This window comes from Plectropomus leopardus, chromosome 19 (genome assembly GCF_008729295.1).
Source record: "Plectropomus leopardus isolate mb chromosome 19, YSFRI_Pleo_2.0, whole genome shotgun sequence".
Lineage (NCBI taxonomy): Eukaryota > Metazoa > Chordata > Actinopteri > Perciformes > Serranidae > Plectropomus > Plectropomus leopardus.
The window spans coordinates 19625385-19637738 of NC_056481.1; the positions used below are offsets into that span (position 1 = coordinate 19625385).

The 12354-nt window shown below is 42.7% G+C and overlaps 1 protein-coding gene and 1 pseudogene across 1 annotated transcript; one reads left to right on the forward strand and one right to left on the reverse strand.

Annotated features, from left to right (window-relative positions):
* The first annotated feature begins 1200 nt into the window (after positions 1–1200).
* On the forward strand, positions 1201–3840 carry LOC121959093 (NADPH oxidase organizer 1-like). The gene is given in 11 exon segments (XM_042508272.1): positions 1201–1326; positions 1409–1489; positions 1579–1651; positions 1874–2057; positions 2174–2211; positions 2214–2323; positions 2325–2382; positions 2467–2580; positions 2851–2968; positions 3205–3601; positions 3721–3840. Coding segments are annotated over 11 exon segments (1368 nt in total). The 5' UTR covers positions 1201–1251.
* A 3527-nt stretch (positions 3841–7367) lies between these two features.
* LOC121959218 lies at positions 7368–10798 on the reverse strand (annotated as a pseudogene).
* Positions 10799–12354: the final 1556 nt, after the last annotated feature.

A 12354-nucleotide genomic window follows, 5' to 3' on the forward strand; every position in this document is an offset into this window, starting at 1 on the left:
TGGTGGAGGAAGGCGAGTCTTTTTGACAGATGGAAGTAAATTATTGCCAAGTAGAGATCAACTGCATACCTTTACTCTCATAAAACTTTCACTATGTAAGGGCCTAAGAATGATGTTTATGAGTCATCTGTGTTGATGCCCTACAGAATACTCACGTACAAGTTTCCATTAGTTTCTCTTTTTGGGGGGATTTCAGAACACCAAGACTGTAGATGTCATTTCCTTTCTCAGAAATATTAATCTATCAACTCTAAAAACTGGATCGACACATTTTAATAAGCTGATAATGTGCTATATTATACTGATAACAAGAAAATTACTCCAAATATGAAAACCGTTTTTCTCACTATTTTTGTGAGTTAGGTTAATTTTTACTGATTAGGTACTTATATCTGGCTACGCTGAGAAAAATGATGGATACAATTTGTAAATTATCTAGGAGAAGTGGTTGGCCCCAGATTACTTATTTTACGTATCCTTAATGTTTTCTATGAAATCGTATGAATTCGTGTTCGAATACAAATGCATTTCATTCATTTTCAAATTAAATGCATTCACAGCTATTTTCTTTTTTTTGCTAAATTTGTTTGTGTATTTGCCTATCCGTTTTATATTTGCAGGACATCTTTGTGAGTTTGCTTTTTTTTTTGTATTTGTAGAAGCTATTTTATATAGATTGCACATTTACACATGGACTTTTGACCTGTTCATAAAAATAACAAATACTTAGTCACCTTTTTATCATGTTTTATAATGGCACAATCAGTACATTTCTGTAAACAAAGGGGAGAAAGATAAGGCAGAAATATTTTCAACTGATGTAATGAAATTATTAACAATTAAAACAAAATAATCTGACTAAGGCTACATTATCAGAAGTGCATTTCTATTTAGTCGATTAAAAATGAGTCCTTTGGGTAAATAATCACCTGTTAATGTGGGAGTGAATGCAGTGATTACATAAGCTAGGTTTATTTTGTTTTCAGGGACAGATAAGTAAGTATTGTTTTCAAAACAGCTCTCCTGCAAAATGTTTATGACATAGGTCCCTAGCTCCACCTATGTGAGCCCACTTCTATATTTGTGCATGCTCTGCTCTGCAGCCCTCAGGTGTTTCTCGGTGTGACTCCGCCTCCTCTGTGTGCAGACTATATCTTGGGCAGCAGACTGTGTGATGTGTCAGACCAGCAGAGACTGAAGGTTCATAAAGCAGCGATTCATCCTGAGAGCTGAGACACTGCAGAGTGCACGATGGCTGCTGAACAACGCTTTGTAATCAGTGCCCGCATCATCGGAGCCGTCCACAGAGACACACCGAAACTCAAGGTGAGTTAACACCTCACATGTTATCAATCTAAGGGCCAGTCTCTTTCTGGGCTCTCACCCTGTATTTCCTATCTCTCCACAGATGTTCATGATCTCTGTGCTCTGGTCCGACCACACTGAAGTGATCATATACAGGTCCTTCCAGGATTTCAAGAAGTTTCATGTAAGGAAAGAAAAAGCCTGCTTTCTGTCCTCAGGGTGCTATTTCTTTGGAGGAATCATAATGAATAAAATTGTGTTTTTGTCAAACAGAGGCAGCTGAAAAAGAGGTTCCCTCTCATGAACCCTTTCAAGAAAAACGACAGAGTGATCCCCAAATTTAGAGGTGAGATTATTTCTCTGTTTCTGCAGCCAGTAATTAAAGTTTTCTATCTCTACAAACATGCTTTATTCAGCTGCTCGTCCTCTGAGGGCCAATGTGTCGCCTTTGAGTATCCTTCGTTTCAATGTTTTCTCCTTTTTTAAAACGGTGTGAGCATTATAACATTTTTATAAAAAAAATCTTTGAGTGTAGTTGGTGTTGAAGGTGTTTCCTGTTGTCTCTCAGGGCAGGCCAGGAGGAGCAGCCTTCAGCACAAAGCATCCAAGCGTTTTGTCCAACGCATGAAGTTCCTGGAGAGCTACTGCGACAAACTGCTGAAGTGTGACCAAACTGTGACTCAGAGCTCGCAGCTCACACACTTCTTCCTGCCCAAAGACCACGACCTGCAGCCAGACTTCACTAAGAACAGGTGAGTCGTCCTGTCAGCGAGTTCCGTCTGATGCTGTGAGAGGTCGACAGCAGCTGATGATGATGATGATGATGATGATGATGATGATGATGAACTGACTGACTTCTCTCTCACAGCTTCCTGATCCTGCTGTCTGATGGTCTGCCCGACGGCTCAGGGGAGGAGGGGCTGATGGGACTCGGCATCATGCAGGCAGCGTCACTCACCCGTTTGTTACCCAGACTTACCGCTGCGTGGCTGCTTATGAGACAAAGGACACTAAGAACCCGTCCATTTAAGGTAGCTGTGGACGAGAAGCTGGACGTCCTGATCAAAGACCCTGCAGGTCAGTGCGTCAACTCTCATGCAGAGAAACCTTCCTTCACCGCCGTTTGTGTCGTGCTGACCGTGTGTTTGACCTCCTGTGCAGGTTGGTGGCTGGTGGAGAACGAGGAGAAGCATCTGGCCTGGTTTCCTGCTCCCTACCTGGAGTTATGGGAAGGAGAGGACCATGATGATGATGATGAAGGATTCCAGCTCGCAGGTGAGAACTGATCTCAAGCTTGTATGAATCTCTTGTGATGTGAGCTGTAACATCATGCCAGATGCAGACGCTGAGCATTTTACTTTGACGTTACAAGGAAACACCACTGGGGAGTGCTCTTTAAACATCAGAGGGAAACATGCTTCTGTTCCCTTCAACCAAAACTCTGAGCACTCTGCTGTGAGAAAGACACTCTGTGTGTGTTTGTCTGCAGAGAGATTTTAGCTGTGCAGCACCTCCTGAGCTTGTTGTCTTGTGTGTGACCTTCAGGCGCCCTGTACTGTGCCGTGAGGAGTTACTCCACCAAGAAGGAGGACGAGGTGTCTGTGCCCATCGGCTCTGTGGTGGAGGTGCTGAGGAAGTCTGACAACGGCTGGTGGCTCATCAGGTATCTGATCTGATCTGTGTGCACTGCAAACAGTGGAGGACAGGAATCAGGAGACATTAAAAGAGTTCATGAATGTCCCGGCATTGTCTTTACATGCAAACAAACGCCCCATTGTCTGTCCAGAGAGTCTGAGAGGTGCTTTTATTAGAAGAAGAGTTTAAGTATCAGATGTCTCATCCAGGGTGGAGGAGGGTTTGCAGGATTGAAATGTATTTTCTGTGTAACTGTCTCTTTAGATTCAATGGCAGGGCAGGTTACGTCCCCTCCATGAACTTGCGACCATACAACAACCCCCGGGCTGGCCTGTACAGCCTGCACAGTAAGCTGCACAGCTCCACTCTGAACCTGGCGTCCAGCAGGGACCCTCTGGCTGCTTATCCACCCAGCACCAACCAAGAACCAGGTTCTCCCCGTCAGTCCAGAGGAGAACCCAGTGTGCCCGGGTTTCTCCACAAATCCCGATCTCTGGATGTCCTCTCTGAGACATGGACGCAGATGGAGAGGGGCGTGTCCACCCCAGACAGCCGTGCACGCAGCCGGAGCAATACAAGCACTGAGGTGAGCTTCTCTGGCTCTTCCTCAAGCAGCCAATCAAGTTTCAGAGACAGTCCTGCAGGCTCCCCCCAGCCGAGTGTCAGCGAGAGCGGACGCAGCAGCCCTGATCTCAGTCTCTCCGACCGCCGTGGCTCTGACACCAGCTCTGACAGCTCTGACAGCTCTAACAGCGCTCCGGGTCTGTCAACACTCCCAAGGTGCCACCCAGACCCAAAACTGAGGAGATCCTGACCCGCTGCACCACCATGACCCGCAAGGCAGCGCTGGCCACCAAGAGCCGGCTCCACATGCAGCCAGAGTCCGTCCACAGCCGCTAGAGACCCAGCAGCTTCTATCAGCTGCTGGAGGCCACAGGGTCACTCAGCAGCAGCATTCACAGCTCTGCTGTCAATTCTTGTCTGAGCAAAGATGAAAGATGCTGACAAGATAAATGTACGATTTGATCAAATTTGATCATCTTTGAATAACAATAATGTAGCTTCAGTGAAGCGTCAGAGGGAGCGAAGACATGAAGACGTATGTGACATTGTTACACAGCAGTAAACTTTGATAAGGGGACATTTAAGGGGATTGTTAAGTATTCTAAGTTTCTCTCCTTACTGTTTATCACATTTTAACACACAGAAATCAGTTCTTCTGAAATTTTATAAAAGATACTTTATTCCTAAATGAATTCTGTTAAATCTGATGTATACCTGTGTGTCTCCTGATGGACACTGACTGTCAGCTGACAAGTGATATTTAATGATCACCTTCTGTTTCTGTTATTGTATGAATATGAAAATTGTTTTGAGTGCAATATGTGCTGCATTATAACCTGTTCACTGTGTGACCTCATCATGCTTAAGTTTATTAAACATGTTAATAAAATCACATTTTCACTAAAGAAACAACAATGATTTGTTTCATATCTATATCTATATCTATATAGATATATTGATATATATATATTTTGGAGCCTTCCTGAGTGATTGTGGGAACATGATCCTGCTTCCACCATAAATAACCATATTTATTTACATGAAAAATAAATAACCAAAAATGTCCTTTAGTTAATGATTAGAGATAGGTTAAATTAAACAACACCCAGGTTTGCAATTCTAAGACTGTTTAGAGAACCCACTACACAGTAATATTAAATACACTATTTCAGAAATGGTAGGGAACTATACTTTATTTATCAGAGTAGAGGGTGGCTGGGGCAAAATGAATGACCCACCCTTCACCATAAACACACATTTTAGAGTTACTGGCTGATTTTTTTTTTTTAAGAAAACATGCCTTAAAAACCCAGTCATGAGTTTTGAATACAAAATAAAACCACTTAAAGTTGACTTTCCGTCCCCTAGTCTGCATGAAAAAACACCTCCCTTCCCAAATTTCTGAAGCACCTCCCCTGTTTTACATCCATCTCGCCTCTCACAAATAACGAACGGTCTGTAGTGCTGCTCTCTCCTTTGCCAAAATTTTGTGCAACCTTGGAGCAAAATTTAGCCCCCTTTCCGACAAGATAGCATGACATGGTTGAAAGCAATGGATGGCTTAGGTCATCTTCTTTTAATATGATATCTGTGTCTTCTAGCTAGCTTTAAAACCGAGCCTGCTACAGCAGGTTTAATTTGCTAACATAAGTCAGGTCAAGTCAATTTTATATTTATAGAGGCCATTATCACAAAACATGGTTTGCCTCAAAGGGCTTTACAGTGTACGACATCCCTCTGCCCTTAGACCTTCACATCACCCAAGGACAAACTCCCGAAAAAGATCCCCTGTAATGGGGGGGGGGGGGGGGGGGGGGTAGATGGACAGACGTGCAATAGATGTTGTAAATAACAAATGAAATACAATCATGGCAAAAAGGAAAGAGAAAGAGAGAGGGGAGGATAGGGGGAGAGAAGGGGGGAGAGTCTAAGTCTACTTAACTCCTCATCTCCAGCTGTGCTGGTCATACTGCTGCTTCTTCATATTTCTTTTATGCCAGATATTTGGCCTTTGTGTCTCTTCTTCTGTCATTTTCTTGTTTTCTCTGCAACTTTTTTTTGGGGCCCCTGATTTTCGGTGAGGCATTTTCACTTAGCTAGTCAGGCAGTAGATCACCTCATATCTTTAGTGCATGCAGTTTCTTAGTTTCGTCCATATCCATAAGCTTTCAAAAAATGCACACAAATACGGACAAGATGAAGGCAGAGTAAAGAGTGAAAGCTCTGTCCCCGTCTCTATATGTAACTAACTTTGAGCATATATGAGCCCTTACCCTACTTCTACATTCCTAACCCTTAACCTAAATCTAACCTCACCCTAAACCTAACCCAAGTTGCATTTTATTCCCCCAAATGAAGGCAAGTCCCCACAGTAGCTATCACTATGTATATAGATTTATGTTCTAATTACATGAGTAATACACATTCACACACAGATAACATGTTCCATATGAATGTGTTATGAAATCAAGCTTTTGCAACAATGAGTTAATGAGGTCATTGAAACAAGTAGAGAAGAAGGTGGTTAGCCAATTACCAGGATGAACTGGTCTGTGACGCATGTTAGACATATGTAGGTTAAGTGAGTTCATGCGATGAAACCAAACTACAGACATCACGTGACTGTTCAAATCAGAGCTACAGTCATGTTCGTTGTTCATCTTCAGCTCTGTCATTAAGATTGAGTTTCTTTTCTTGCTCTTACATTGGTGTTTTTTGTTTTTTCTTTTAATACAAGCTATATAAATTGAGATAAAAACAGTGTCGTGAATCAAATTAAATTTTTTACACTTTCAATATTTTGAATAGGGCATAGGCCCAGAAATTGGCACAACCTTAAACTTAAAAAAATACAATTTTACACTCAGGAATTGCTTAAACGCAAATCCACCTTAGTAACAAAGTGTGCACACCTCCTGACAAGAGTCCTGTCAGTGTGTCATCTCTTGCATGCAGAGTTACTTTTGGGCGCAGCTGTTGAAACTGCAGCCTTAAATTCAAATACAACAACAAAAAATGTGGATGTGCTTTCTGACCTTTAGCAGAGAAGAGAAATAAAAGTTTCTCCTGTTAAGGAATTTTTCAAAAACTGAGGTACATTCTTCCTGGAGGAACATTTGACTCTAAACCCTTCACTTTTTTCACTCATCTGCATTATCTTTATGTGTTTTCAAGATAATATTCCTTTGGTCAAATTTTATTGGTGTTTGTGATGAAGTTTTCATGACACGCACTCAAGCTGTTACATGACTTTTGTGCAGCACCTTGTAAACTGTGGCCAGCATGCATTCAGATTGTAAATGTATGTAAATGTAAATGTAAATGTTTGTAAAATCATGATACTGCCTTTTATCCGGCCACCATATTTAATGTAGAAATATCTGGAAAGTTACCAAAATACACAAAGACTCTTCTCTTCTAAATTCATCAAACAGAGACATCTTGTTACTTTAGTGAAAATGTGATTTTATTAACATGTTTATTAAACTTAAACATGATGAAGATGCAAAGTGAACAGGTTAAAGCACATATTGCGTGTTAAAAAAATATACTTATTCTTACAATAACAGAAACAGAAGGTGATCATTGAATATCACTTCCTGTCAGCTGCCAGTCAGTGACATGTTCTCTGCGACCGGAGGACACACCTTCATGTCCATCAGGAGACACACAGGTACATATCAGATTCAACAGAATTAATGTGGAGATAAAGTATCTTTTATAACATTTCAGAAGATGTGATTTCTGTGAACAGTAAAGAGAGAAACCTATTATTAAAAATAAAATATAAATATATACAGGTTATAATGCAACACATATTGCACCCAAAAAATTTTCATATTCATACAATAACAGAAACAGAAGGTGATCATTAAATATCACCTGTCAGCTGACAGTCAGATTCAACAGAATTCATTTAGAAATAAAGTATCTTTTATAACATTTCAGAGGAACTGATTTCTGTATGTTAAATGTGATAAACAGTAAGGAGAGAAACTTAGAATACTTAACAATCCCCTTAAATGTCCCCTTATCAAAGTTTACTGCTGTGTGACAATGTCACGTATGTCTTCATGTCCCTGCTCCTTCTGGCGCTTCACTGAAGCTACATTATTATTATTCTGAGTGAAATATTCAAAGATGATCAAATGGGATTCATCGTACATATCTTGTCAGCATCTTTAATCTTTGCTCAGACAAGAACTGACAGCAGAGCTGTGAATGCTGCTGCTGAGTGACCCTGTGGCTTCCAGCAGCTGATAGAAGCTGCTGGGTCTCTAGCGGCTGTGGACGGACTCTGGCTGAATGTGGAGCCGGCTCTTGGTGGCCAGCGCTGCCTTGCGGGTCATGGTGGTGCAGCGGGTCAGGATCTCCTCAGTTTTGGGTCTGGGTGGCACCTTGGGAGTGTTGACAGACCCGGAGCTGTTAGAGCTGTCAGAGCTGTCAGAGCTGATGTCAGAGCCACGGCGGTCAGAGAGACTGAGATCAGGGCTGCTGCGTCCGCTGTCGCTGACACTCGGCTGGGAAGAGGCCGCAGGACTGTCTCTCAGGTCGATTGGTTGCTTGAAGAGGAGCCAGAGAAGTTGACCTCAGTGCTTTTGTTGCTAGGGCTGCGTGCATGGCCGTTTGAGGTGGAAGCGTCCCTCTCCATCTGCGTCCATGTCTCAGAGAGGACATCCAGAGATCGGGATTTGTGGAGACGCCCGGGCACACTGGGCTCTACTCTGGACTGACGGGGAGAACCTGGTTCTTGGTTGGTGCTGGGTGGATGAGCAGCCAGAGGGTCCCTGCTGGTCGCCAGGTTCAGAGTGGAGCTGTGCAGCTTACTGTTCAGGCTGTACAGGCCAGCCCGGGGGTTGTTGTACGGTTGCAGGTTCATGGAGGGGACGTAACCGGCCCTGCCGTTGAATCTGAAGAGACAATTGCAAAGAAAATTAATTTCCTCAACCCTGGATGAGACACTTGATACATCAACTCTTCTAATAAAAGTGCCTCTCATACTCTCTGGACAGACAATGGGGCATTTGTTTTGCACGTAAAGACAATGCCGGGACATTCATGAAACTGAACTCTTTTAATGTCTCCTGATTCCTGTCCTCCACTGTTTGCAGTGCACACAGATCAGATCAGATACCTGATGAGCCACCAGCCGTTGTCAGACTTCCTCAGCACCTCCACCACAGAGCCGATGGGCACAGACACCTCGTCCTCCTTCTTGGTGGAGTAACTCCTCACGGCACAGTACAGGGTGCCTGAAGGTCACACACAAGACAACAAGCTCAGGAGGTGCTGCACAGCTAAAATCTCTCTGCAGACAAACACACACAGAGTGTCTTTCTCACAGCAGAGTGCTCAGAGTTTTGGTTGAAGGGAACAGAAGCATGTTTCCCTCTGATGTTTAAAGAGCACTCCCCAGTGGTGTTTCCTTGTAACGTCAAAGTAAAATGCTCAGCGTCTGCATCTGGCATGATGTTACAGCTCACATCACAAGAGATTCATACAAGCTTGAGATCAGTTCTCACCTGCGAGCTGGAATCCTTCATCATCATCATCATGGTCCTCTCCTTCCCATAACTCCAGGTAGGGAGCAGGAAACCAGGCCAGATGCTTCTCCTCGTTCTCCACCAGCCACCAACCTGCACAGGAGGTCAAACACACGGTCAGCACGACACAAACGGCGGTGAAGGAAGGTTTCTCTGCATGAGAGTTGACGCACTGACCTGCAGGGTCTTTGATCAGGACGTCCAGCTTCTCGTCCACAGCTACCTTAAATGGACGGTTCTTAGTGTCCTTTGTCTCGTAAGCAGCCACGCAGCGGTAAGTCTGGGTAACAAACGGGTGAGTGACGCTGCCTGCATGATGCCGAGTCCCATCAGCCCCTCCTCCCCCTGAGCCGTCGGGCAGACCATCAGACAGCAGGATCAGGAAGCTGCGAGAGAGAAGTCAGTCAGTTCATCATCATCATCATCATCATCATCATCAGCTGCTGTCGACCTCTCACAGCATCAGACGGAACTCGCTGACAGGACGACTCACCTGTTCTTAGTGAAGTCTGGCTGCAGGTCGTGGTCTTTGGGCAGGAAGAAGTGTGTGAGCTGCGAGCTCTGAGTCACAGTTTGGTCACACTTCAGCAGTTTGTCGCAGTAGCTCTCCAGGAACTTCATTCGTTGGACAAAACGCTTGGATGCTTTGTTCTGGAGGCTGCTCCTCCTGGCCTGCCCTGAGAGACAACAGGAAACACCTTCAACACCAACTACACTCAAAGATTTTTTTATAAAAATGTTCCGCTGAAAAAGACAGCTAGAAACCAGCGTATGCTGGCAGCCAGTTTACTTGGTTTTAGTTGGTCAAAGTTGGGTGGGCCACTGGCCGGACATGCTGGTGTGACCAGCCTATCAAGCTGCGCCCATTTATCTTTATGCACATCCCATGAAAGTAGACTTAACTGATTTATGCCATTTGCTTTTTATATTCCCCCTTCGTGACAGTTATTTCTCCATACTCAAGGATATTGATATTGTTTCAATTTTACAGGAATGTCAATGGATAAACCAGCTGGAGTGAGCACCACAAGCTGGTATGACGGGCTAAAACCTCAAACATTCTGCAAAAATATAAATTAAGCTGGTCAAACAAGATAGTCTACCAATTTAACCATCTTATGCTGGTAAAGCTCTTTTTTCCAGCACTAATGCTCACACCGTTGAAAAAAAGAAGAAAACATTGAAAGAAAGGATGCTCAAAGGCGACACATTGGCCCTCAGAGGACGAGCAGCTGAATAAAGCATGTTTGTAGAGATAGAAAACTTAAATTACTGGCTGCAGAAACAGAGAAATAATCTCACCTCTAAATTTGGGGATCACTCTGTCGTTTTTCTTGAAAGGGTTCATGAGAGGGAACCTCTTTTTCAGCTGCCTCTGTTTGACAAAAACACAATTTTATTCATTATGATTCCTCCAAAAGAAATAGCACCCTGAGGACAGAAAGCAGGCTTTTTCTTTCCTTACATGAAACTTCTTGAAATCCTGGAAGGACCTGTATATGATCACTTCAGTCTGGTCGGACCAGAGCACAGAGATCATGAACATCTGTGGAGAGATAGGAAATACAGGGTGAGAGCCCAGAAAGAGACTGGCCCTTAGATTGATAACGTGTGAGGTGTTAACTCACCTTGAGTTTCGGTGTGTCCCTGTGGACGGCTCCGATGATGCGGGCACTGATTACAAAGCGTTGTTCAGCAGCCATCGTGCACTCTGCAATGTCTCAGCTCTCAGGATGAATCGCTGCTTTATGAACCTTTAGTCTCTGCTGGTCTGACACATCACACAGTCTGCTGCCCAAGATATAGTCTGCACACAGAGGAGGCGGAGTCACACCGACAAACACCTGAGGGCTGCAGAGCAGAGCATGCACAAATGTAGAGGCGGGTTCACACAGGTAGAGCTGGGTCTTTTGTCATAACCATCATGCAGGAGTGCTGTTATGACAAGAATAATCACTCATCCGGGTACCTGCCAAAAAATCCCCAGCTTATGTAACTGCTGGTTCACTCTGGTGATCATTTATACACTTTTAATCCACTACATAGCAATGTACAACTGATAATGTGGCCTAAATCAGATTTTTTAAAAAAAATGTGTGATATGATTTTAGTACATTCGAGGGAAATATTTCTCCTTTATCTTTTCATATGTTTAAAAAAACATTCTGACCAGACAGGTGGAGCTGGATATCACGTCACGCAGATAAGCATCATGTGGGAGAAAAGACGAGCACATTTTCCAGAAAAAATCTTGTTCTCTTCCTGTCCCAGTTTAGTCGTTTAGATTATGATTTATAATTTTGATCTGATGCTGACAGATGTACACACAACTTCTATTGCACATCTGTGAATGAAAAATGAATGGTTTTATTTCAAACTAAAAATTAAAACATATTATAAACAAACAATCAAAACAAAAGTACAGTGTCTGAAAAGGTGCAGGTAGAAGTAAAACTTATATATCCCTACCTGTTTCTCTCTTTTCCCCTTTCAAGTCATATATTTCAACACTCATATGTTATTTTAACAACTTCTATATTATTTTATATTATATCTGTCCTGGGAGAGGGATCCCTCCTCAGTTGCTCTTCCTGAGGTTTTGTCAGGGGAGCTTTTTCTCATCTGAAACCAGGGTCTAAAGACAGAGGGTGTCTTTAGTTTTAATGTCTCTTGAGGAAATGTTGGGATTTTATGTTACATAAATAAAACTGACTTGAACTTGAAGTTAAAGGAACCATGTACTCTTTCTTTGCAGTGTAATCATCAGGAAAAGAAGCACATTCAGTCATTTCTGAATACTTTTTTGCATTCTGCAGCTGAAGGCTGTAGTTTTGTGTTTGTGCTGACAGGCGAGTAAAGGGGACATTTCATAATGCATTCATAATGTTGTTGCATTATTGTGAATCACCATCAAATTTAACATTTTTGGAGAGTTTTGGGCAACATATCCTTGTGGCATATAAAGAGGCAGCGAGTAAGAAAAAAACTAGCACAGGATGTCTGCAGGGGTGTATTTCCATCTAAAAAGCTAATTTTGAAAAAGAGAGGAAAATATGACTTAGTGTGTTTTCAAGAGCTGAACTACAAAACCCAGAGAATATTTTCATGACTGCTTCCCTCCAGATTTATGTGTGTTTGAGGAGCAGAATTTAAAAATATTTATATATTTCTACAGAAACTAGCCAATGTAATTCCTTTATTATGTCCCAAGCAGGTCTTACAGAGCTGAGCTGTAAAACCGTATGTTTGTATGTAAACCTATAGATTAAAGATTATTTACTGGGAATGTGTTTGACATGCTTTCTTA